The sequence below is a fragment of the Trachurus japonicus genome, chromosome 7 (genome assembly GCF_045865225.1).
Source record: "Trachurus japonicus isolate A0001 chromosome 7, Traja_1.0".
Classification (NCBI taxonomy): domain Eukaryota; kingdom Metazoa; phylum Chordata; class Actinopteri; order Carangiformes; family Carangidae; genus Trachurus; species Trachurus japonicus.
Window position 1 is genome coordinate 23,620,108 of NC_140913.1, and position 26,423 is coordinate 23,646,530.

The following is a 26,423-nucleotide window of genomic DNA, read 5'->3' on the forward strand; positions in this document are numbered from 1 at the left end:
CAAACTTGCAGGAGAAAAAAAAGTGAATAGTAGAATTGAATACTGTAACTATCATATTTTACAGTCGTCTTCATCTCAGATCATCATATGTATCAGAATCAACTTTTATTGGCCTATTAGGGTGACATACCTGTAAAAGGAATTTAACCTTTAATACACTCACTAATTTATGTAGATATACAACTGAATAACCCCTAACCATAACTTAAAGCACATAGCAGCTGTGTAACTATACACAGGTGTCATCTGTTACTTATTGTATCTGTACATGTTTGCAGAGGGATTATTATTGACTTTGGGTTTTACCTTCACATTAGGTGGCGTAGTTAATCTGGCTAATCTGTGTGCTTGATCACAACCCGTCTGATCATCTGACCATATGTGTGTTTTTGCGCTGTTGGACTTTGTCGTATTGTCGTCGCTGTGTTCCCACACAACTACAAAAACAGATCCCGTTTGCGAGAAACCAGAATTCTCCTCTAATATCGACTAGAGCTGTATCTCGAATGAACTGCATGGTACCATACCAGCATGTGATCACAATTAAATTGCAATTAAACCATTTATGTCACAAATAGCTGAAATTACCAGCTTGTATAAATTTGCTTGTGTGTGCATGTGAATAAATGTGTGGTGTGAATCGGTATGTCAGCTTAGAGGCACTGGAAGCGGCTTTATGTTTTATTAACCTGAAAGTGTGCTTCCTCAGGTTGTTGTGGCCTGGAACACACACAGATATGCACTATAGGTGATAAAAGACATAATACAAGTACAATCACACTCGTGGCCTTACCCTGACACACACACACACAAATGTATTCCACCACGCCCCAAAAGCTTGCCAACCCATATGGCTTGGGGATAATAAACCGAACAGCCAGCAACACGTCTCCTGTGCTCCCGAGCCAGGCAAGCCAAAGGAATGCACAGTTCACTCCCTCTCTTTATCTGCCTCTTCTCTCTCTCTCTTTTTTTTTCTTCCCTTGTCTGTTTGTCATTCTCTGTCTTTTTCCTGCTCCACTCTGAGGCATTGAGTGAAGGACCCTCTGTTAAAATGAAGAGGTATGTGCCTGAGTGTATGTTGGCACCCAAGTGCGTGTTTGTGTGTTCGAGGTGTGCCAAAGAAACCAGTCTGACGAGTCCATGAAGAGCTTGCCCTTGGGATGGAGGGAAGAGAGGGGAAGTGGGATGGAAAAAGGAGGGAGTGTGAGGATGAAATGAAAGGGAAAATAAACAGTTTTGTGAAGGAGCGAGAGAAAAGCGGAGAGATGACCAGGAAGAAGAGGGAGCTGGGTTTAGAAAAAGTTTTGCTTGGATAGACTTTGCAGCATACCCCTCCTAATCTCCCTCTGTCTGAAATGTTAAACGTGAATGTGACCAAACACACCTCACACTTTCCTCCTGTGTCACCCCTCCTCCCTTACTCTTCTCTTGCCAGGCCGGCCTCCCACCCCCTTGTCTCTCTGTGGTGCAGTGGGACAGCCAGTGAGGCCTGCGGCAGGAGGGCTAAGCCCAGGCCTGGATTTGGAGCACGGCTGCTCTTGGTTGAACAGCATCCAGGCCCCCTGAGGGCTGAGAGGTGGGAGGGTAGAGGGGAGATGGAAGGAGGGAGGCAGGGAGGGAGGGAGGAGAGCAGCGGCAGCGGAGGCAGCGAGCAGTACAGTTCTGGATCACCTTCAAAGAGCTCCAATCCCAACGGAGAGACTGGATTCCTCTGCGGAGAGAGGGGAGAGAAAAGGGGGGAGGGTATGGAGGGAGAGAGAGAGAGGGGTAAAGACATGGGAGACAAGAGACAAGGGGAAAATGTGAAAAGAGAAAGGAAAGAAGTGGTTTGGGTTGTGACTTCTTTCCCACTCTTTTTCTCCCTCCCTTTTTTTTCTCTCTCTCTCTCTCTCTCTCCGCGGCGTGCATGCACTTGCCCTTCATCCAGCAGGCTATACTGAGATGATCTATCTGTGTGCTGGAGCAGGGAGACATGGGAAATCTGGCCCGCACAAAGGCGTCGTTGTGCCTCCCTGGAGCTTCCTTTAGGGGCCGACATGTGTGTATGTGTGCCTGTGTTTCTGTGTGACAAGGATGAGTAGGAGTTTACCTTCTCAGGCCCCCCACCCACCACAAGGGTCACCTAACACAGGCATACACACACACACACACACACACACACACACATTCCCAAATGTTCCTCCAAAAATCCATCCAAGGGCATCGCAGAGTGCCACCTCAGGATTTCATTCTTCTGCATGTGACTTTCAGGCTCTGCACCTATAAAGCCTCTCGTGCTACGCAAAAAAGAAAAGAAAAAAAAGAAGTGTGCAGCCATGAAACATCAGATGCGTTGAGCATACTCACTTTTTGTAAATACGGGTGCAAATTTTTACATTTTACGGTTTGTGTACTTGTGTGTGTTTGTGCGTGTGCATCATTGACAGACCTTCATCCTGAGTCTGGGTCAGCAGTTTGTTTAGCATCAATTAGAGGCTCTGTGTTCCTCAACGCAAGCGTGAAGGGAGAATTAACGTGCAGTGGCACATTCCCACCAGCGTATTATTACACACAGCACCTCAGCTGGAACAGCCCAAGCGTGTTCGTGCCTCCGTGCATGCGTGTGCTCGCACATACGTGTGCGTGCGTTCATAGGTGAATGATTCAAATTCAGAAAGTTCTTTACTTTTACTTCTTCTCTGTCCTCCTCCTCCTTGGTTGGCTCTTTTCTCCTCTCTGAAGGACTATGGTCTGACCACAGCCATTTCCCTTAGCCCCGGCTTTGCCTAGCAACACACAGCACATAGTTTCCATAGAACATGCATTTAATGGGAGGGAAGATATATAGATACTGGAGAAAGTCTCTACTAAAGACAACAGGGTCTAAAGATTTCCTGCTCTGCTCACACACAAAGTCTGAAAAACACATGTTCGCTGCTTCCAGTGCAGACTTTTCTCTCAAAGGCATCGCGTAGTGGGACTGTACATGGATTTGAGGCTGGGGCTAATGTCATCTTGACAACAGCATTAAATACAGGGTATGGTTATAATAAATGAAACACCAAAGTAATGGCTTTGCTTTGTGGTGGTGAAGTGTGCTTTTATTATCATGGTTTTGGGTCCAGCCTTTGCGAAAAGATGGATCAGTGTTAAATGGAATGATTCAAAGTGATCATAATTTGAACCCTCCATCTTTCTGAAGCTAGTAAAACAATTTATGTCAAACGCTGCAGTGGCCTGGCGCGGTGGCTAAAAAACCTTTTTCGGCCTGAAGCCAACATCTTAAAGTCAACCAAAAGTCAATTCAGCGTGATGTGAGAGAAATAACAAAAGTGCCTTTTAAGCTCTCTGCCTCGCCTATTTGATTGTTTTTATATTCTCTATAATTATCTATCCAAAACAGTCAAACTTAGTAAGTGAGCAAGTTCCAACCTGTTCACTTGCCAGCATTCTTGGTGAGTGTGTTAAGAGTGTGTGTGTGTGTGTGATGAAATGAAGACAAAATGATCATTGCACCTTATCCACTTCATCATTTTGGGTTTAATAGTGAAATGTATATGAAACTGTTCCTTTGTTTGCTGAGGATCAGTGTTTATATGTTAGGGTTGAGCCTGTAAATGAGCCTTAGTTCAAATACCCTGAGGTTCTGTTGGCTTTGGGCCAAGCTGCAGACCTTAAATACCTTCATGTGCTGTATGTTTAGATAAGATCATATGGCGGAATTACATTATTATGTTAATCACAACTCTGTGCGGTGTCATGCTTCTCAAGTCATCAACACATCCTGACGCGTTAATGGAGCCATTATTTTCTTTAAAACCCGCTTCTAAGAAAGATATGCATCATTCATGATCATTCAACATTATTATGTTAGAAGTGATTATAACATGCTTAACCCTCTTACGGATTATTGGATTGAATTGGTGCCAGGAAATGTACCACACATGGGCACAACATTGCCAGAATCCCTCTCCTTGTTTGGCAGTGTTTCTGTTGCTTTTTTCCTTACTTTGATTACATGCTCTGCATAAATAAGGAATATAGTTTCATCTCTTTTGTGTCCTTTCTGTTGTTCTTTGATGGGGGCTGGGATGTCAGTGTTCCTTTGCCAGGAGAAAGGTTTCCAGGCCTTGCCAAGGTATGCCCCCCTCCCTCTCTGTCCTGTGGAGCGAGGCTCTACCGGCTTGTAAATAGTGAGATAAGTGTGGTTTACCCGTAGCTGGGGTGTAAGGTGCACTCAGCAACGCCCTGACATGTCTGTGCCAAAGCCCAACTGGGGTGTAATTACCTGAGACTGGGTCAGCACTTTATCCTTGGTAAAAATACCTGCCTACTTATAGAAGGGGAATAGAGAGGGCAGCTCCATGCAAAGGGAAGCCTTTCTTCACACATGCAGCCAACTGCTCCTCTATGCTGGGTTATACTCTGGTAGTTTCTCAACTGCTCCTTCAGACGACTCATATAGCATTACTTAACAATCTGTCATGGGGACTCCCAGACAAAACCTTTCCATCTTCTGCTTCTGCTTTACATGGCTGCGACAGGCTGACCTACAAAACACTTCTGCACGGGTCCAATATTCCACTCTCTGCCTCTTAAGGTACTGACTGGGCTGGAAGCCGCAGCCGACTGTCAGCCCAGTACCTTTCCACACTCGCTGCATTCCCCTACTCCGCCCCTTTCACACCACATCTGTCTCTCTGACCTCCGAGTCAAGGACGGAGAGGGCCAAGAAGACGCGCAGAGGACAGCTCTGCACCAATCAGGCGGCAGAGAGAGCTTGTGTCAATTAAATGGTATGTGCTTATGCCGCAAATCACAGACACATGTTCCCCTCTCCCCTCCCACCCTGTGGCTGTTGCCTCTCTTCTCCACCACCTAATGCAGCGTAATCATCCTCATTACCTAATGAGACCCTACTGTACACACAAACTCTCCTCTCTCGCCCTAACACATGTGCATAAAGAGCAGCCACATGCTCACACAACAAAATGATACAGTAAAGGCAACAACACAGCCGTCTGAACCCCTACCACACTATCAACTGTGTGGCTGTCACTGCCACGACACTGTAAAGCCTCTAATGCCACAGTAATACTATTGTAGTGTGTATTATCAACAGGACAGTGAGCACAGAATTAGGCTGGCAGCTGGGGAGGGAGAAACCCCTCATTAGCTCCCTTCAATGTATCTACTTCCCCTAATCTCTTTCAATAACATAATCTCTTTAAAAGTGCTGCAGCTTAAGTCCAATCTGCCTAAAACCCGACACGTGATTGAGGTCAGTCCCCAGTAAACCCCAAACTGTGGGGTCTCAAGAACTCCACACGCTGCCTGTGCGCCCCTGAGCTGCAGTACAGTGTGTGCAGGTGCCATAAGGCATACAGTACAGTACAGTACACTGCCAGGTATGTATGTCTTTCCCTGACACTCACCTCCCTCCACTGCCAAGCTTCTACTTGGAGTCAGTCAGAGCACGGCCTATCCTTCTCACAGCCTCTGTTCTATCTAACCCTGGTAGTGGAGCGCCGTTCTGCTTCTTTTTTATTTTTTGATGTTTTTCCATAGTGTCTCTTGCCTCCAAACCACTTACAGATGTTGGCAGTGGGGAGCGTTGTGGCAACTCCAAACGAGGAAATCTAAATAGAGATCAGGCTGTAAAATAAAAAAGAAGGCACAGAGAAAGAGAAAACAAGGGGAAAGCAAGAGAGCAAATGCGAGAACTGGGTGAATGGGTGAGAGAGAAAGCAGAAAGCAGTGAGTGAGCATTAGTGTAGAATTAGTAAAGACAGAATAAAAACTTTCTGGGCATGTAAGAGCTGTGACGTGATTTTGAGGCCTGCTCTTTTGATTTGTCGGTGGAACTTGGATTCAAACTCCATTTGGTGTTTGCTCCCAGAATTACATTTTCTGATTTATTTCCCAAAAAGCAGACAAATACGGGCAGAAAAAAAACTACTAAAGTCTGGTTCTGTGTAAGTGCTCCTGAGGCAGAAGACAAAGAATAAAATTATCGTCAGCCAAAAAGGCATCTAACAGGAAACATATTTTCAGCAAACTACTGCAGTTTTTCAATAGCTGATAATGAATCCTCTTAAAATTGTATATGGTTCAAAACCACAAGTTCAAATTTGCCTTTTGCGCTTACAGCTCCCTTGGCAAGTTTTTCTATTGAATACCAGCTGTAGCATAGAAGAACGACAGTGCTGTAATTTACCTGCTGGAACAGTTTGGCTAGGTGGAAGGTAGACTTGGCTTGGTGCGGTGGTGGTAGCTCCATGTTACCTCCCTCCACCTGTTTTACAGGAAGTAGCCTCGTCCCAGTGGATCAGAGAGGAAATGTGTTGAAATGCCACATCCTGCTCTGAGCTCACAGTCGGAGTTCACTACAGCTAATGCTTATTATGTCCAGACAACTCTTTGAGAGAAAAGCAGCATAGAGAGAGAGGGAGAGACAGACAGACAGGGAGAAGTGGCGGTGTGTTTGCAGTCATGCCACTCCCTGCACAGTGATTGTAAAGATGAGTGACCTGTCTCTCCCACCTCTCCTCTCCCCCCCCCATGCACTTTATTTATTAATGGATCCATTCAATTATTTACCTCACATCTTAGGGCGACAACAGGCCAGAGCAGCGTACACAGAGTGGAGATGATACAGTACACATGCACAAAGCACACAGACGGCGCTCATGCAAGACGGTGCAGGTGCAGCAGAGTTAACTGACTGCTAGGTTACACATCGACGTCACACCATTTATATTTATATAATCTTTATAGACATTTTTAACCAAGACGAATGGCTATAAAGATCGTTTTTGATGAAATGTTAGAAACCAATTGTCAGACATACGTAAGTGCAAAAGTGCGTCACAGATTCCCAGATTTTGGAAAAAAATGTCTTCACATTGAAGATTTTTTTTCAATCATTGGTCCAAAGATCAAAAGATCCTTAATTCTGAACAAAGAAGAAATTTAAGCAAAACAGGAATTAACATTGGCCTTGCTCTACGTGACACAGTTCATTATGAATAACAAAATAAAATGTGATGCTAACGTTGATGCTAGTGGTAAGTAAACAGCTGTTAATGCAAACAGTGGCCGCTCAGCAAAAATGATCTGTTTTAACACCATAAACACTGGTATGCCATTCACAAGGGACAGTTTAGTTTAGTTTTCTGCATATAGAAATTTTTAATTGTTAATTTATTTAGTTGAAAATATTAGATTTTGTTAAGTATGAGATACTTCCTTCACCAGTGATCTTCAGTGTACGCCAGCAATGCTTTAACAACTCTGAGTGCCTTTCACACGTCCTGATGAAATATGGTTTGTATACCTTTAAAAGTCACAATAGCAGCGTCCTGTTTGCAGTAGAGGTTGACGGTTCAAACGTATCATTGACTGTTCGGTGTCTGCTCTTATCTTGTCCCCCTGGCCTCATCCCTGCAGCGGCCAGACATGGATCAATCTCACCCGGAATTGGGTTTCATATCCCGGAAGCAGAGATGTACACATGGGTCACTTTCATCGACTCTCTGCGGCCATGGCCATAGGTATCCATCATATAGACCATTGACTGGTTGTGACCATGAAGGTACAAATTCATCACAAAGAAAGGCTGTGGTGGATGAGGTCAGCGGAAAGCGGCGACTTCTCGTCTGCAACTGTTAGGAAAATAGAGCCTTTGCAGATATTATCATCACCTGTGCTGATTTAATTACATTGTTACATGAACATACATTTATAATAAAGTTGTAGATTTACTGTCAAGCAGTGGGCACACTTATGTGTAAAATAATATTTTCTGCCAGTTGCAATTTTCCACATCAAATGCAAAACAAGTAACCACAAATTTTAAATTTAAATACTAGTGGAGACAGCTCTTGGCAAGGTAAAGTTGGATTTGTATTTTTGTATATATAATATGTGTGGCTGTGTACATGAAGAAGATGTAACACACACTGTAAGAAAGTACAGTCTGTGCATTGTTAGTCAAAGAAGTGATGTGCTTATTTTGTGAGTGTAAATCGTTGTGTGTTTTCGCTTTTGTGTAACAGGCTGAAGATAAATAACAGACGCGGTGATGCTGTCATGATCTGGACTCAGGACAGGACCAGACCGGCTCGGCTGAGGACCGAGCGAGAGGAGAAGCAGAAGAAGGATGGAGAGAGAGAGAGAGAGAGAGAGAGAGAGAGGGGGGGAAATGAGGAATAGACGAGGAGAAGAGGATGGTGGAGATTGATTGCCACTGACTCCAGTCCAGTGCGCTGAAAACTGTGAGATTCCAACAGTCGGTCTGAAACACACGCACACACACGTACGAGACATAGTGAATACTTGGAAAACACAAGCAAACATTTTCAAGGCCAAGGAGAGTCTGACAACACTCAGCAGTATAAATTAAAACACAGATAGATAAAGACCGATCACAACAACATATTTCTTTCATACACTATTCTCATAGTGTTTGTATTGGTAGGTGAACACTAACACACACACACACACACACACACACTCTGAAACACCCCCCTCCATTTCTGGTTAATGCTCTCTAGTGTGTGTCTCTTGGGAAAAGCCTGCTTTAATTCCCCAGGAAATCATTGTGATTTAGAGTAGCAGGGAAGTCACTTCCAATGAAAGTCAATGGACCACTGGTGTAGCAGTGGGCTGGACTGTGTGTGTGTGTGTGTGTGTGTGTGTACATACGTGAGCCTGTGTGTGTGTGTGTGTGTGTGCAATACAGCTAAATGGAATTTTATCTAAAAGTAATTAAATCAACATGATAGTGCAGGAGGAGTTCAAACCATACAAAGGCTGGTGGTAATTAAAATAAGCACATGTGGCCCTGTGAATGGAGCAAATACGATAAAATTAGCAAAAAAAAAAAAAGAAAAAAGATTACCTCACTTCTGTTTTACAAATTATGCAGGATGCAAATGACTTTGTGGTGTTTAGGGTCTGAACGTATAGAGCAGGCAGAGATGCACACACACTCTTTAAGGGCTTTGAAATACCTGCAGCAGGGCTGAGACCAGCACTCAGGCAGTTTTCACAAGTCGTTGGCCTTTCTGCCTCGAGATTCAAAATGTTTTTGAGGTCCAGGCGGTGAACAGAAGCAGGCCAGGTTCAGGGCTGTCATCCCCGGGCCCTTCAGAGCTGCTGCTGCTGCTGCTGCTGCTGCTGCTGCTGCTACCAGGAGCTGGAGGTGCAGGCTGGCAGAGCAGCTGAATGCAGATAGGATCTCTGTGGGGGGGCGTGAATGTGTGATCGGAGACTAAAATCATTACAGTACGCCTGGTCACTGTGTCCTTGGTTCTTCCGCTGAGCTGAGGTTGATGCTTTCCTCTACTTTCCCCATCTGCCTTTTTCTCCACTACTCTCACTTTCCTTTTCCTTTTAAAATGTTCCATTATGCGTTTCTCTATGAAGTACAACACATCATTGGCTTTTTTTTTTTTTTTTGCAAACTCTTAAACACATCCTGCAGGGAGGAAACTGATAAAACGTCCTCTGGCTATTATTTCTGCAACATTAATGATGACACACAATCATCGATAATACAGCAACATGTCACAGGTACACTTTAAAACATCCATTTGTGTGTATTAGTTTGTGATTATACATTTTTAAAATGATGAATTGATTACTCTTTGAGATGTCTCAATGCAACGATTTAAGCCGATGTGGTGACTCAGACACTGAATGTAGATGATTGTGCAGCTGTGTGTTTGATTTCCCTCCCAGGCCTCGGTGATCACGTTCAGACTCTTTTTCTTTAGTTTCTGCAGGTCCAGCTGAACATCAGCCTGTGCGTTGAGCTCTGAAGTCATGTTAGACCATATGATACTGCACATATTGCAGAATGGCAGTTTTTCCCTCTTGTGTGTGTCTGACCCACACAGCAGCTTTTCTATCCAATCTGCAGAGGGTGAAAAAGACCCCATGGATAACCAAACACTTTTTTTTTTTTGTTATTTTTTATTTTTTGGTTATTATCCTAACTGTAAGGCCGTTTTCTCTTGGTTCACCCCAGCTGCACTCGTGCCCCCAGGCTGCAAGGGCTGTCCAGTGTGTGTGTGTGTGTGTGTGTGTGTGTGTGTGTGTGTGTGTGTGTGTGTAAACTAGACTCGCCTTCCTTGGGTCTCATTGGTTGAGTCTGTGCCTAGCGGTTTTGTCCTTGAGAATGTGCAGACACGGGGCAGATAATGTTCTGACACCAGAAACTCTAGCCCGGGACCAGTTCAACACTTACTCCTTTCCTCTTCTTCTACTGTTCTTCTATCCTTCCCTCTTACTACATCCGGACAGACACACGTTTTACACAGCGACGGGCTTTGTTGTTGTTTTTGTGCGTCCAGGTCACGGACGCTTCTTCTTCCCCCTCGACGCTGCAGCTCATTTGTAAAGCAAATCAATGACATGAAGTCCCAGATATTCTGTGCGCATATTTGCATGTAGCAACGATGTAGCAGCGATTAGAGGGACACGGGCTGCTAAAACACAGCCAGTGTGTTGACACATGGCAATCATAAATTTTATTAATGTTAACATAACAATATCACACCCGCAGGCGCGCACGGGGGGATTATTCTGAAGCTGAAGTCTGGCTCAGCGCATTAGGCGACAGGGGCGGACTTTTTTTTTTTTTTTTTTTTTGTGTAAAGACTCGAATTGAGTAAGAACCAGCAAGATTGAGCCTTTAAGTGAATTCAAAGCCATGCACGGCGAAAAGCTAAAAAAAAAAAAAGGCGAGAAAAAAACGAGAGAAAATGTCCCACTTAATGTAAATGTGAGGTTTTCATCTCTTTCCTCCGGTATGTTGCAAGGTCAAAGATCTCCTTTTACCGTGCGCTCCTGTGACGGCGGGGTTTCTGCAGAAGTCAGCATGCCAGCAGAGGCCAGCAGCATGTGCAGGAATCTCCCTGCAGAGCCTCACGAGCGGCCAGACCCTGGGATCTAATCACAGTGGGCCAGTAGGCTTTGATCCAAAGTCATTCTTAAGGCTGAAAATAAAATAAACGCCAAGGATGAATGAAATACAAACAAGTTAAAGGTCAGCCCAAATTATTTCTGCGGAGAGAAGATAATTTCCCCCTAAACTGCACCACAGTCTGCCTCTTTCTCTGAGAGCTGTGGCTGCCTGCTATCAACAACCTCCTCTCGTTTTAATCACTGGCAGTAAAGTGAGTGTACCCTGGCGCTACTGTCTCTGCAGTGTGTGTGTGTGGGAATATTAATTACTGGTAATATGTTTTTACTGTGACTCAGTCTGCGCCTGGTTTTTGGTATGATATCATATCACAGATCTTTCCTATGACTGCAGGAGAAAAAAAAGTCTGAGAAGTTATCATTGCCATTTCAATGACTTTAATAAGCAAAATAGGAAACAATTTCTTCCAAAAACAACCAAAAAATAAGACAAAACAGAAACCAGCCTGAATGGAACAGTTCAAATTTAAGTGTTTAACTATTATTTATATAAACAGGATTGAAAATTGATCCCCATCATCGCAAAGTACACGGAAACGGCGAAAACATAACAACAACCCGCTGCTGCAGTTTCAGTTCCATTTCAACACAGTTGAATCAGTAATAAACCAAAGATTGTTAAATGCGTGACTTCTCAACAATAGGTTCAAATGCAAGCACCATGCTTATTCGATATGATCCAACAGTTTGTTAATTTAAATCATTAAAATAAAAACTTTTAACTATGCATCTGGCCAGCAGAACCAGAATCATCAAATAATAATAAAACAGACGAAAAAGAACATATTACATAACATACATATTGTTTTCATTTTGAGAATTTGCACAACCTGAATCCCCTTTTTTACTGACCGGCAGAAAAAAAAATCAGGAAACACATATAGAGCATTAACAGTCCAAACTTTGTATGAAAACGCTTGTGTTATCTAAATATTAACTCTACATAAAACCCCTGACGAGTACGTTGTCGCACTTTTTCCTAAATATTGTTAAAAATATAAATCCTTAATAGGCCCAGTGAAAAATGTGCTACAGGTGGCCGCCAATTGGAATGAGAGGATGAGGTTTACTCTGGGTTTGATGTGGTTTGTGAAAGAGTTAATAGAAAGGCAGACAACACTTCACTTGTGTGAGAGTCAAAACGACAGAGGGCACTGGCCCTAGTGTGTGTGTGTGTGTGTGTGTGTGTGTGTGTGTGTGTGTGTGTGTGTGTGTGTGTGTGTGTGTGTGTGTGACCCACTATGTAGAAAACTTGATGCGCAAATGCCTGGACTGTGCACTCTGGGTGGAATAATATCGTGGCCACATGTTTGTCTCCTCGGTGTCACATGTGTCCAGATACTGCTCTAAAACCTCTTGCACTTTAGGCCTGCCTTGAATAATATCACAATATAGTATCATAGTATGTCTTCCTGGAGGGAGGTCTGCACAAAATTCAAAATGAAAACTTTTAAAATCATTATCCAAAAGTGCACTTGACACACAAAGTTTGTTGTATTTTAAATGCAACTGAAAAAATGCACTCCTCTCTAAATCAATACCCCCAAAATGATAAAAAAAACACACAAAAAAAACAACAACAAACAAACAAACGTAAAAAATAAATGAAATTAAAAAAAAACACAACACAAAGAAAGAAAGAAGTTCAAACCAGCCTCCTCAATCTTGTTGTGCAGTTTTGCGGTTGCATAATATTTACAAGCTCAAAGAAACCCACACCATATGATACTGCACCGGCAGTCCTGCTGTTCTGTCCCCGCTGCAATTCTCTAAACCCCCAAAAAACTATGGAGAAGCGCAGATCAACAACATGCTCTTAATATACACGAGAAGATGAAAGTACAAAATAGAAATTATTACCGTACATGTCCAGCATGCAGGATTAATATTTAATGCAGTTTTTTGTTTCAATATATATTCGAATATAACCAAGCAGGCAATAAATCAATGAGATGTTGCATAAAACGTTCCCCCCACCCACCCACCCCGTGACGGGTTAGTAGACAGAAGTTTAAATTTTTGCATAAAGTGGAGTCTTTTGCTGTTTGGAGATTTTTTTCTTGTGTTGTGTCTCAGATTTACGGGGCCCACTTGTCTGAATGTGAGTCTCATTGATGAGTTGCAGGCTGCCACGAACAGGCCTGCTTCGTTGTTTCATAACAGTGTCATCGTTTTAGAGAACAAAATGACAAGACAACTGCCTCGACGCCATCCCACACTACTTACAGATTATTGAAAAGCTGTAGCCTCAAAAGAGAGCGAGAGAGGAGGGAAAAAAAGTTCATCAGCCGATCCTCTTCTCTGAAGAAGAAAAAAGTCTCTTCACTACAAGCAACTAATCTACAAAGATTCTGCGACTGGTCAGACACTACGTTGCTCTTTGTATCTCAGTTGACACGTGGATGGAGAGATGAGTAATATATGAGAATACTATTTGATGGATTATTCTTCTAATATGAATATAATTGTTACCGTTATTCGTATAATCATAAACAGTATGGGAGGTGTGGATTATTATCAGCCAGTCAGTCACTTGTGGAGAAAGGAAAGGTGGAGGGGGGGAGAGTTTGTTGTGAGGAAGGTGGGTTGGAGGGTGGTGGGGGGGGGGGTTCACAAGAAAAGGCTATGACAACTCACATGAAGAACTCTGGTGATGACGGGTTGTCACTGGTTGAACCAGCCTCGCGGAACCCGTTACTGGCCCCCGACCCCGTCAGTTTCTCACACTTGAGTTTGTAGGCGTCCCTCTCCCGCGCCAGGCGGCTGATCTCTGCCTTCAGCTGCTCCACCTGGTTCATCAGCTGCGTCTTCTCGTTCTCCAGCACGTGCTTCTGCTGCACGCGCTTGAACCTGCAGGACTGCGCGTAGCCCCGGTTCTTCAGGGTCCTCCTCTTCTGCTTGAGGCGGATGACCTCGTCCTTGGTGAAGCCCCGTAGGTGTCTGTTGAGCTCCCGCACCGACATGGACACCAGCTGGTCGTCGGAGAAGCGGTCCTCCACGTTGAGTCCGCCCCCGGAGCCGTGGTGGCCCCCCGACTGGCCCAGGTGGCCGTGTGCATGGTGGTGGTGGTGGTGGCGGTGGTGATGGAGCGGCTGGTGGGGGTCTGGGGACACCGGGGACGGGCTGTCGGGGTCCTGGCTGTGGTGGTGGTGATGCTGGCTGTGTGGGTGGCTGTGTCCGCCCGGGTGCCCGGACAGCTCCTCTCCGTGGTGTGGGATGCCCCCCGCGTACGGGTGGTGGTGCTGCTGGCCGTGGCCGTGGTGGCTGTGGTGGTGGTGCGGGCCCCTGTAGCCCTCGAAAGCGCCTTGCTGCTGGAGCTGCTGCTGCACATGCGGCGGCGGGGGGTGGCCGTGAGCTGTGGCTCCGATCAGGGCCTCCACCGCGTCCTCCGGGGTCAGGCTTAGCGTCTGCGGGTCTATCTGCTGGTGGTACCCGCTGTTGGGCATCCAGTACAGCTCCTCTAGGTGGTTCTTCTGCTCTGTGGGGCTGAAGCTGGGCGAAGAGGGCACCGAGCTGCAGGGTGTACTGATGGGGGTGGACGACACTGAACCCTGGGGTTGGAGGCGGTTACACTGGCGCACCCCGTTGCGCTCCAGCCCGGCCAGGCCTTCCTTCTTCACGTCAAACTTCATCAGGTCAAAATCATTGACATATTCCAGAGCCAGAGGGCTGCTGGGTAGCTCCGGACCCATGCTCAGCTCTGTGCTCATGTTGCTGTCTCGACTCTTTTGCAGATATGCAAAGGTAGTTGCAAGCGTCGCAAAAACTGACTTATTAATCAGCGTCTCTTCTCTCCTTTCTTGTTTCATGCAATAGTTCTTTTGGCTCCTCCACCGCTGCGCACTGACTTGCTGTAGCATGAAACACCGTGTGATTGGTGGAAAAAAGGAAAACGAAAAAAAAAAAAAAAAAAAGTAGTGGAGGAAAACTTTCAGACTAATGCTCTGCACACGATTTGCGTCATATAGCCTACTTCTGCTGGGATAATCTGGCAGAGCGACCAGGCAGGAGGTAGAAAGCAGTGCGTCTCAGTGCAAAAGTAAAACCTCAGTCCCTTCAGTAGAAGTGTATTCACATAAAAAATTGAATCAGCATAAATAATAATTACAAAAAAAGCACAAAAAAAAGCAAAAGAAATACCACGTTTGTTCGCTGAGACGGGCACCAGTCCTCGTTGCAACTTCTTGGTTGTAAGTCCCTTTTTTTTCTCCAGGAAAATAATAGGAGCAAATAAGCAGAGTAAATAGGGCGTCTGATTTTCGCTGAAAGGCAGCTTTTCCAGCTCTGCACCGCAGAGGTTTAAAGGCTCGCCTCTCGCACTCTCTCCCACTCCCTGGTATCCAGCAGACTGCGCTTGGAGCCAGCCAGCGCTTTATCTTATAGCGCACCGTGACGTCGCCGAGGAGAAAGGCTGGACCCGCAGCGCTCTGCCAATGGGAGAGGGACTCTGCGCTGAAAGAGAGGAAGAGGAGGAGGAGAACAGAGCGGAGAGAGAGAGAGAGAGAGAGGGAGAGGAGGGCGCACAATACAGTCTTGACAGCTTCAGACAGTCAGCTGACCGACTTCCCTAAAAGCAGGAGGTGGGAGGAAAGTGGAGGAGAGAGAGAAAGAGAGAGAGAAATGCCTTCACTTCATGGACACTACAGAACCGACAGACTGGCGGATCACTGGCGGCAGATTCAGATGTGAATGAGAGAAATGTGCGCGAGTTAAAGGCTTCAATGCTCAGTGGAAATTCTACCAGCACAACATCCCGTTAGAAAACTTCAGTTTAACCAACATTTCCAACGTCAAAGCCTCGTTTTAGTCTTTACTGGGCAACACAGAGGAGGGCAATGTGGACAACACATATCTGCACTTTGATTCACAGAGTGTATTTAATCCTTAATGTGCTCGAAGCTGTTTGATTTGTTCTAATCATCTTTGACGACTCATTTACAAGAGAATAAGCTCATGTGTTGGTCTCATTACACCTTATTTTTTATTGCAGTGCATGCTCTAAGTGCACATAAAAATTCAGTAGACACCTAATCACCACTAAGGCTGGATTTGGCAGCACAAAAAAAAGAAAGGCCAGTAGCAAATTGATGTTGTAACCCAGTTCATCAAATTCCAACAAAAGTTCTATCTTGTGACCTTTCCTGCAAACAAGGACAAAGAACTTTGTGTTATCCCGTTGTTAATGTTGCAGACACAAACACACTTATTGGCTTTGAGTCACACTCGGAGGTTTAGTTTAGTAATACACCCACACAATCAACAGTCACAATAAAATCCTCTGTAATTCCTGCAGTTATTTATTTGTGTGTGATCCTCACATGGAGACTGTGACCTCGCTGCGTTTAACTTCATGGCTTCCTCTTTTCATTTTTTTCCCCTTTTCTTTTCTTTTTGATATGATGCTGGGCCACATCACTCCTGTGTGTGTGTATCTGTAACCTTGTGTTATAATCATTATGGGTTAAGTGTAATTCTCTCTGGTGAAAGAGAAGTTGCCGTTGCTCTGAGCCTGTTATTACTCCCAGATTCCCACATCAGGCTCGTCTTGGCTCGGACAGTTTGTTTTACACCGAGCAGCAGCAGCAGCAGCAGCAGCAGCAGCAGCAGCAGCATCACAACAGGGGGATTCACCAGAAAACAGGCTCAAGGCTGCCCCTGCGTGGGCAACACACGAAGCGGTGAAGCTGCTGCACAGGGCTGGAAATATCCTCGGATTTTTATTTTTAGATTTTTATCTCCGCGTTTATTGCTCGTTTTAAAGGTCACGCCCTGCAATTATGACTGACAACAATTAATCTCTGTCATTTGAGTCTACGTCACGTGTTTAATTGGCTCAGTGACACTGTCTAACAGGTAGTTTGGTCACAGCAGGACCAGTGTGTGTGGATGTGTGTGTGTGGATGTGTGTGTGTGTGTGTGTGTGCAGTGTCATTGATTTAATTTGTTTTTTAATTGTCCGAGGAGACGGAAAAGGGAAGTGATGTGAGCAAATGTCTCGCTTCCCTGCAAAAAGAAACTGCTTGTAAATGAGTCAATTGCAGAGATCGATTGGATTATCATTTCGTTTCCACCTCATATCCACGGTTGAGCTGCACAGCCGCGACCAGAGCTCTATTGATCAGGCTGTGGGTGTGAGAGGAGGCTGCCAGAGATGAGATCCGATAATGAAGGGCTTATTTGTTGAGTTAAAAATTCTTCATCAGTTTGAGTTGTGCAGCAGTGTATCAATAGATGAACTCTACTCATGTCATAAATCAATAACAAAGACGAACATCACAAGATCCTTCCTTATACTTCTAAATCAAAGTTATGGTATTTATGCCCGCTGAATTAAAATAAAATAAAATAATTAAATGAAAGACTGTTAATTAACATTTTACGAAGAATATTAATATTTTTGAAGAGTCACCTGTCAACCAAACATCAGAGCTTTACACACGAGTAGGATGATTTACGACTGTCACCTGTTTGTTAGCCTACTGCTAATAATAATTATTTTTCATTTTTAGTAGTTATTGTTTTTGTCGGTTATTATAACCTTCTAAGCGCCTACATTATTATTATTTTTAACCAAACTTAAAATAGGCTAATTGACTATTTTGAGGCTTGGGTGATTGAAGTGCGCTTGACTGTATTTAATTCTTAATATGAATTTTACTTAGTCGAGAAATGGTGATCAAATATCCCGAACCTGTCTCTTTCTCTCTCTCACACACACACACACACACACACACACACTTTTCTTCTGCAGCCTAACAGCGTCTTGCACTGATACACTCTCATGCAAAGTCAAGCCAAGTTTTTTTTTCCAGCTCCAAATCAGAAAAGTGCAGGTAGCGTGTGCAACAGTCATCCTCCTTTTCTTTTTTTTTATTCTCTGAACCTGCAGACGAGCTCCTCACTTCTCAGCTCCAACTTCTAAAGCGCCCTGAGCGAGTCGAGCCGTGCCGTACCGAGGCGTGCTGCTCTGAAACTCTTCCCAGCGAGGCCGACCCGGCGGCAGCCCCCATTAGGTCGTAATGCTCTCTAATATAGCCCGAGTCCACCGTCTAATAGATCCAGGCAGGCCTGCCGGCGGCTCTCCCCCCTCGGTAATAACGGGCTGTAATGGAGAGACAAGATGTAAAAAAGCGTCCATGTCAGCAGCATATCGGTGGTTAATGATCTATTAAGTGATCCGTGTGCTTATGGACAGCGAAAAAAAGTGTTGATGCTTGCTTATTCGCCCCCTAATGAGAGTCCCATCCTACGGATTTTAGGAATGAATAACAGAAATAAAATCACCTTTAAAATGTTACATTTAACAGTTGACGCATTGGAGGCTGCAGTGGCTGCAGAGCTTCCCACAGCTCACATCTCACACCTGCAACAGGCCCGATGGTCTCACACTGGAGGCCCGTGGAGCTTCTACTGGAACAGTCATGATTCCCCATCACAAATATGGATTTCTACTCTGCTCCAGGACTTATCCATGCATGTGCACCTGCTGTCCGCAGGCCGGGCTGCACTGCCAAGACCCATCGGAAGTGTGTGAGCTCTAACTCCGGGAGGATGCAGTGACTATGAGGATTACTTTTCCCTTTTTCTTTTAGAGCCAGAACCCAGACTTTCTGTCTGACTTTGAGGCGAACTAATGCTTCTTTTATTCGGGGGTGTTTTGGCCGTTTGGCGTGCGTCATGATGAAACTAAATGGTCCTCCCTGCGATCATTCCTGGAAACACTGCAGAACGAAACGGGAGGTAGCCGGAGTTGGAAGGCCCGTGAGAGGGAGAGTGAGGGATGGAGATGGAGGGACGGAGCTTTCGGAAGTGCAGCTTTGATGGGTTTTGATGCAGGAGGGAGAGGAGAGGAGAGACGCGCAGAGCTCATGCACCCCCGGCTTCAAGCTCCTAAAAGTTTCCAGCGGAGCCGCTTTCATTACACACCTACTTCACATTTTAAAACGTAGCCTTTAAAACTTTTTACTTGGAGAATAAAAAACGCAAATCTGACTAGAATATACAAATATGACACATCATTTATGATTTATCTGAATTAAAACCCATAGAACCTAACTTCCAGAATATGTCGAAACAGACGCGATATCAATTTGGCATTATTAACATTTGATAATCAACAATTATCGATTAAATATCTGCTGAAAATCACTCCATCTTCAACATATTTAAATGAAATTTATCAATTTAGCAGCGCCAACCGTATTTCTACGCTGCGTGAACAGGTGTTTGCACTAATTAACTAACAGTTTTCCAGGATAAAATAATAGTAATTACGCCATAAAAAATGAGAGAGCAGACATGTTGAAAGCAGCCTGCAAGGGTTTCTGAAAAAAATCGGTGAAATTATTTACACAGTGGCCCCTTCTTTTGCATCACTAATCTCACATCTTCCGTTTTACAAGATGTAGTTACTCAGACATTCTTGTTTACTCCAGACTGATCGATTATCTCTGTGAAAACATGTATTATTAAGACGCGTCGTCTGTGTAAACAGGCAGAGGCCAGTCTCTGAGCAGAGCCAACATCCTTATCAGGGCTAATTGACTGAGGAGTCTTTCGGGAAAACAACAAGAGGTGAGATAAGTGCAAATTCTGGCAATCTCATTAATATGAAAAAAGTATCGATTAAACAGTGAAAACCAAATCTTTATCTTCCAAAAAAGAAGAAGAAAAAACTCTACTCTGCATGTTCTCTTTCTCATGCACACGCCTACTTTTGACAGTCATAATTCTTCCCCTGCGTTATCACAGCAGTTCCACTCAGCGTTCCCCCGGTGAGAAGGTGGTTGTGTTTGCAGGGGAAAATGAAAATTAGAGCTTATTTCTTGTGACAGGGCGCCTCTGGTGGCGCATTTACTCACTGCTAATAGTTTGATGTGTATCATCAGTGACATGCAGCCTTTTTTTTTTAGCACTAACCCCATGCAGACAGCTCCAACTCTCAGAACAGAAGTTTTTTTGTCTTTTTTTTTAAATGACAGAGGCAGAGAGGATATAAATATACGATGGCGAGGCCAAGGCATAATTGTAGGCCTTTTCTGAGATTAGATGTCTCTGATTGACGTGTTGTAAATATAACAACAAATAAATGTCAGTATGCACTGGTACTGGCTTAATCCCCATAGAAAGAGAACAATAAATCTGCCTTTTGCTGTGGTCATTTCATTAATGTAAATTGCAATGCTATGTACAATAGTTTGGCTTCGCTCCAGTTGGCTCTCTGCTGCTTTGCTTATGCATAACATTGGTTTTTATCATAAACTGGGGCCGTGTGACCACAGAATGTAGAAGACGCCACAAGAACCAAATATCAGAGTGCAGGCATAACATAATTACAGCCTGGTATTCTCTGGTCATAACCACAGTTTACATCTGTATTTTGTAAGCCAATAACCGGCTACTGTAATTCTAAAGAAACGTACGAGTGACTCAATTCTTCTGATGTACTGAATTGAATATATAATTTTAATTTCCACTCACGAGTAGCACATGGTTCTTTCAAAAAACAACGGACATACACCTCATGTCGCCCATAAAACTAATGTATAATAATTGTCCTTTCCTTTGTTTTTGCTCTTAATCACTGTGGTCTATGAAATACCTTCTGGCATTAACATGTCAGTGCTCTTTGTTGTTCATAGTCCTCTCTAATTGTCTGCATATGCAGCTGTCAGACCATATCTCTGGCTTATATTACATTTCCACTACATATAATATTCTGGAAAATGTACGTCATCTATAGTCGAGTATATACAGCACCAGTGTGTTATTATGCTAAGAGTGAAGAAAGGGTTTTAATAGGCCTCGGATGGCTCTGTGTAATATCTGAGAAGACTTTATTTTATTTGCCTGTCATGTGTGTGAGGTATAAATGTTTATGATCACAGATCATTTGTTCGTGTGAGAACGTGAGAGAAAAGAAGTCTGAGAAGTATGAGCGAGCAGACCCCAGGTCAGTTTATTGCAGTGTGAATGTGTGGGCATGATTGATCTGGAGGTGGGTGGATGCTGCATGGGGCAGTTCAAGGGATAAGAGCCGAACGGGCATTTTTCTTTCTTTCTTCAGTCCTCTCCTCTCCTCTCCTCATCTCATTCAGACCTAACCCCTCCTTTAATCTATTTGTACTTTTTCTCTCCTTGTGTATTTCTCCACTATGGATGAGCAGGATGCTCCTCTCCACTCCTCCGTCTGTGTGTCTGTGTGTGATTATCTGCGGACTCGTCATTCACCACTGATCTAAAGATGCAGCCTCTATCAAACATCTCTACTCTCCACTCCTCCAAATATCCCGTTTTTTTCTCCCTCTCTCCTCCTCTGTCCATCCTCCCTCACTGAGTGACCTCCTTGCCTCTGGGCTCTCTCACCCCTCTCCTCTGGCCCTGGCCCTGGCCCTGCCCACCCTGGGTCATTTATCATGGGCCAGGAGGGGAGCCCCCGGGCCTGCAGGCCCCTGTCAGCCCCTGCAATCGCCTCTTTGTGGCTCCCAGCAAACAAGTGTCGGATCAGCAAAAGTCTATTAAAGCCTGGTGGGCCTTTCTCAGCCAATTGGGTTCGGGTCACTGAGCTGCTCTCCTTGCTGCTCCGAGAGCTCTTTGTGTCGCCGCCGTTCGCTGACACAGATCCCCACAAGATTAATGATTTTTAGCAGCCATTTGGGTCTCATTCGCAGGGTCCTTCTCTTCCACTCTCTTTGCCCCTTTTCGTCTTTTCTCCACTCATTCTGCTCTCTTTTTTCTCTTTAACCTATTTCTACTACTACTCTTCTTCTACCTTCTGATTTCTCACTTCTCGCTTTCTCTGGTTTGCTCCTCACCTCCTCTCTTTCACAGCCAACCCAATCAGTGTTGACCATTTGTGTCCTCACTTTGTCATGTCATTGTCCACACAAGTGTGATTGCCACCGATGGCAGCCCCGTATTTATCTAATGATCGCCTCTGTGTTACAGGTTTGATCATACAAAGGATGTAAGCAGCAGTTTCAGATGTTTGTTTTTGAGCGATGAACCTGTTAAATCCAGAGGATGTTCAGGAACCAGCTCAACCATTCACATTACAATCCTGTCTTTCCCGCAGTCTCCCTCAAGAGGCTCAGAGTAATTTGAAATCTTCGAGCCACTTCCACGACTTCCATGTTGCCATGTTCTCAGTGTTGTTTCCAGTAATTACTGCAGGTTAAGTGCACGTCCCGGAGCCCAGTGGAGGCAGCTCTATCCCTCACCTGGGACATGACTCAGCACAGTTCAGGTCATCCGTCCATTTCCCTGACCACTGGACCGCACCCCGACCTACTCTAAACCCACAGGACAAGCACCATTTACGAAGGAATCATGTTCACTTACATCACCTAATGTAATGGCTGTTTTATTTACTAGCTGAACTTTTTGCACAGCCGCCCTGTGATCATTTATTAATTCGAACTTTAAAAAGTCATAATTTATTGTAAAATTTTGCGATTTCACCTTAATACACTTATATTGTTTCATGGTAAAATAGGGAAACAAAGTATAGCCAATGAGTTTATACATAGTTTAGGTTAAATGTTATTTTGTAAAATAAACAATTTTGCCATTGAAAATATTTTGCAGGATCTACTCACTGCCAGTTTGGGCGAGAGGATCGATTACAGCAACCAATATCTCTAACACTGTTTTTACAGGCTGAGTGTTATTTAGAAAATGTAAGAATGAGACATTTTCCGATGCTGCTTGAAGAGTAAGTTTAGAAATAGTCCTGGATCTCCCAGGATTTCTGTTTTTTTTCTGTGGCTATTTTGGGGGTAGAGGAAACAAATTGTACAGTATTTTCACACATCATCACTTTTTAAATTCATACTTGTTAACAAATAGCTGCATATTTACACATCCAAGAGTAACACAGCCACATTATCATCCTCCAGTATTCTCTCTTGTTGGGCTGTGTGTTCGGTCTGCAGCAGCTCCTGAGGGGAATATGGGAACATCCTGCTTTTTGGCTGCTAATTGCTCCACTATGCGCGCCAGCTAGTCGCTAACTGTGTTTTGGTGCGGAGCAGGTAGCACACAGTGAGTTCTTAGAGCAGCAGCTAGAAACAGCTGCTTGCTGCAGCTGTAAATGACACCCTGAGAGTGAGCCAGAACAGTGCAGTTGCAGGCCTGACAAATAAACAATGAGCTGCAACCTTTAAAGCTCCATAAAACTGAGGGGAGCATCAGATTCAGGTAAAAGTCTTCAGTAGGCTCAACACTATCAGCGACTCCTTCCACATTTTCACATTGTTTTCACTTCGTCCTGTGATAGGTCTTTATTATTATAGAAAATCAATTATGACTTCAGCTGTTTTATATTAAACTCTGATGTATAATGCAGTCCATTTATAGCCAACATTACTAGTACTTCCTCACAGAATATATTTCATGTTACGTATTTCTCTATGGTGAAATGTGTGGGGCGGCAATGAAAGAAACTGTGTGCATGTGCATGTTGCTGTATGTGTGTGTTAGTGAAGCTGTCAGTGTGGCTGCCGGTCGGTCTGCATCTGCTTTCACACTAAAACTTTCCCTGTGTGTTTACAGCGCGTCTGTTTTAGGACTGAATGGATGAACCCAGCCTGCTGCCGTGTCCATCCACCTGCCCTGTTTCCTGTCTGATTAATCTCCTGTGTGTGTGCGTGCATGTGTGTGTGTGTGTGTGTGTGTGTGTGTGTGTGTGTGCGTGTGTGTGTGTATGCGCATGCACATTTGTTTGTATGTGTGGCTGTGTGTAAATGGTTATAGATGGGGCGACACCACCACACTGGCAGTCTGAATCATTACTCACAGAGATAGGGAGAGACCCAGGGCCGAGGAACCCCTAACATCCTCCTCCTTCCTGCACATGCACATGCACATGCACACTAACACACACACACACACACACACACAGAGACACGTACGTACACACACATATCCCCGGGTTATTCATTTCTAAGCAGAGTCCCTGGCATTTCACCACATCCACCCCCCTTTATTAAGAGTCTGAAGCTCTGGGTTCCCTCTTGGAGAGGGGGAGTGAGGGATGGGATTCGATTGGGTCTTATACTCTTTGTTTGCACCCCTCCTCTTTGCCTGTTCTCTCGTCATTTCTCTTAATCTTTCATTTTCAACCCCCCCCCCCCCCCCTCTTGTCTTGCTCTCCTCTTTCCTCTCTTTCTTGCTAGAGGAGCTGTCCACCTCCTGACAGCTACTTGTGTCACAAGACCAAAGGTGAGGGTGTAAAAAATCCCCCTGCTTGCTTACACTATGTGTATGTTCATATGCCTTAAATCTCTTAACATCATCACCAGCACTATAACTATAAGCCTGTTGCGTTAAAACTTGACACTGATGTAGGTGACAATATTTATATTGATTGTGGACATTTAGGGACAGCAGCCTGTGAACTGTGAGCAGGCAGGTACACCATACTCCCACATCCAAATCAATGCTGTCAGTCTCACTTTATTTATGGATGAGTTTATAGAAGGCAAACCATTCAGAGAAACTAGCTGAGTTTATACATGTACAATTTGGCCATAGAATTTAAGTTTGCAACTAGGCACATTTATAATCATCATTTGGTATTTACAGCAAATTTTACCCAGTTACATTATGTGGTTCTTTATTTTGTCTCTTTCCAGGCTGAGGAGGAGTCTTTGTTTTGTGGAATATATGAGAGCAATTATGGCCCCGTCAGGAAGAGACTGTGGACTTAAACCCAGTGGTAAAATTACAGCATTGTTGAACATCCTCATTGGAAAAGCGGCACAGAGATAAAAAAAGAAAAGAAAAGAAAATGTGCACGTGTATTTGAGCAAGTACGTATATCGTGTGTGTTCATACATTTGATTTCAGATAAGGTGTGTTTGTGGTCCTCAGTGCTTGAACACGTCTGCTGTTTATAGCATATATGCATGAGTATATGTGTCTGTAGCAGTATATATGCATGTGGGTGTGGAAGGGGGGGGGGTGTATATGTACAGGAAGAGAGCCTGTAAATAAATCTGTTTGGGGATTGGGGGTGTGAGGATGAAATATGGTCACAGGGATGTGGAGCAATGTGAAAAACTCTGCAACGCCAGGGAATAACAAATCTCCTGATGTCGCCTCGCCGCAAAATAAATACACTCCCCTGTACAAGTCATCCATCTGGACTATGAGTCGCAACAAAGACGCCCCCAATACATCCCCAATGCACCCCAACACACACACACACATACACACATACACCCAACACCCATCCCACACAGCAGCCATATTTATTTGCACATTTATTTATTTGTTTGTTGAATTAAATGGAAACTGCGAGTGGGGGGTTGGAAATAGAATTTATTGTTTTGTGTTTTTTTTTTTTCTTTCTTTTTTTTGTGAATGAAACATGTTTTCCCTGCGTGTTTTAAAAAGCTGTCCGTGTCTTAATGGCTGGTGTGGAGGGGGGGATGCTGGTGGTGGCAGAGGGTGGGTGGGTAGATGGTGGGTGTGGGGGGGTGTAGGGTTTGTGGATCGGGCATTTTAACTAATGATCGATCACGGGGGATTAAATAATTAAATTTCAGCCTTGACAATTTAAAAGTCTCCCCACACAAAGTCGACTGAATGAGGAAAGAGGGAAAGATGAAAGATCCTGCCTGCAGCAATGTATCAGACGGATTCAACATTTAATACATTACAGGCAGAGTGTGTGTGTGTGTGTGTGTGTGTGTGTGTGTCTGGATGTGTGTGAGCATACTGATGTAGGGATGTACTGTTTTTAGCTTGTGTGCATTCATGTACACACTCTCTACTGTCTTTTCCTGACATATAGGCTACGTACAGTAAGTACGTTCAGCTAACCATGAAGGCCCACCAGATTCTTCTCCGCTCTCCTTATCGCGGCCTCTTCTCTTAGACACTCCATTACTACGACCACTGCAGCGCTAAATGCTCACATGTGGGGCATTATGTATCTGTATGTTGTTGTTTTTAAAGAAGAGAACAAACCACACAGCAGCTGCATAAAGGCGTTCCCTTTTACAATAAAGGGATGAGATATTTGTGTTGTTTTCTGTAGAATTCAGTTTTCTTTTTCCAATTAAGGTCTATTCTCTTGGCTTAATTAGGTCATGGCGAGTTGTGAGTAAGTGTGTTTGTGTATGTGTGTGTGTGTGTGTGTGTGTGTGTGTGTGTGTGTGAGGGTCACTCTGTCCCTTCCAGGGATAAATATTAGCCCTTGTTGTTTGCAAATAGGTGATGTATGGTGGCCATATCTCTTGGTGATGAATGTTTTCTAGAAATTTCCTCTCCTTTATCAATTGACTAACAAACCCATGTATCACTGCCACTCTCTCCTACTCCCCACATAAATTAAATAACCAGCTCTCTCTCCATCTCTCTCTTCCCCCCCCCCTCTCTCTCTCTCTCTTCTCTCTATTCCACTTCCCACTTTTTCTCTCATCTTCCCAATTCTCTTTTTATTACTG

General features: G+C 44.2%; 1 protein-coding gene and 2 long non-coding RNA genes across 3 annotated transcripts in view; 1 reads left to right on the forward strand and 2 right to left on the reverse strand.

The window, feature by feature from the left end:
- LOC146984789 (uncharacterized) overlaps positions 1-26,423 on the reverse strand; it is a 364,327-nt gene that overhangs the window by 284,468 nt on the left and 53,436 nt on the right. The window lies entirely within an intron of this gene.
- On the forward strand, positions 2,614-8,155 carry LOC146984793 (uncharacterized). The gene is made up of 3 exons (XR_015036172.1): positions 2,614-3,020; positions 7,432-7,535; positions 8,040-8,155. It is a non-coding gene; the product is annotated as an uncharacterized LOC146984793 (long non-coding RNA).
- On the reverse strand, positions 11,333-15,339 carry mafba (MAF bZIP transcription factor Ba). Its single transcript, XM_085782212.1, has one exon. The coding sequence runs from the start codon at positions 14,829-14,831 to the stop codon at positions 13,605-13,607; it is 1,227 nt and encodes a 408-aa protein (XP_085638338.1). The 5' UTR covers positions 14,832-15,339; the 3' UTR covers positions 11,333-13,604.

What these genes read in the sequence shown, in the direction of transcription:
- mafba (XM_085782212.1), bottom strand. Translation starts at nt 14,831, where the DNA reads ATGCTACAGCAAGTCAGTGCGCAGCGGTGGAGGAGCCAAAAGAACTAT.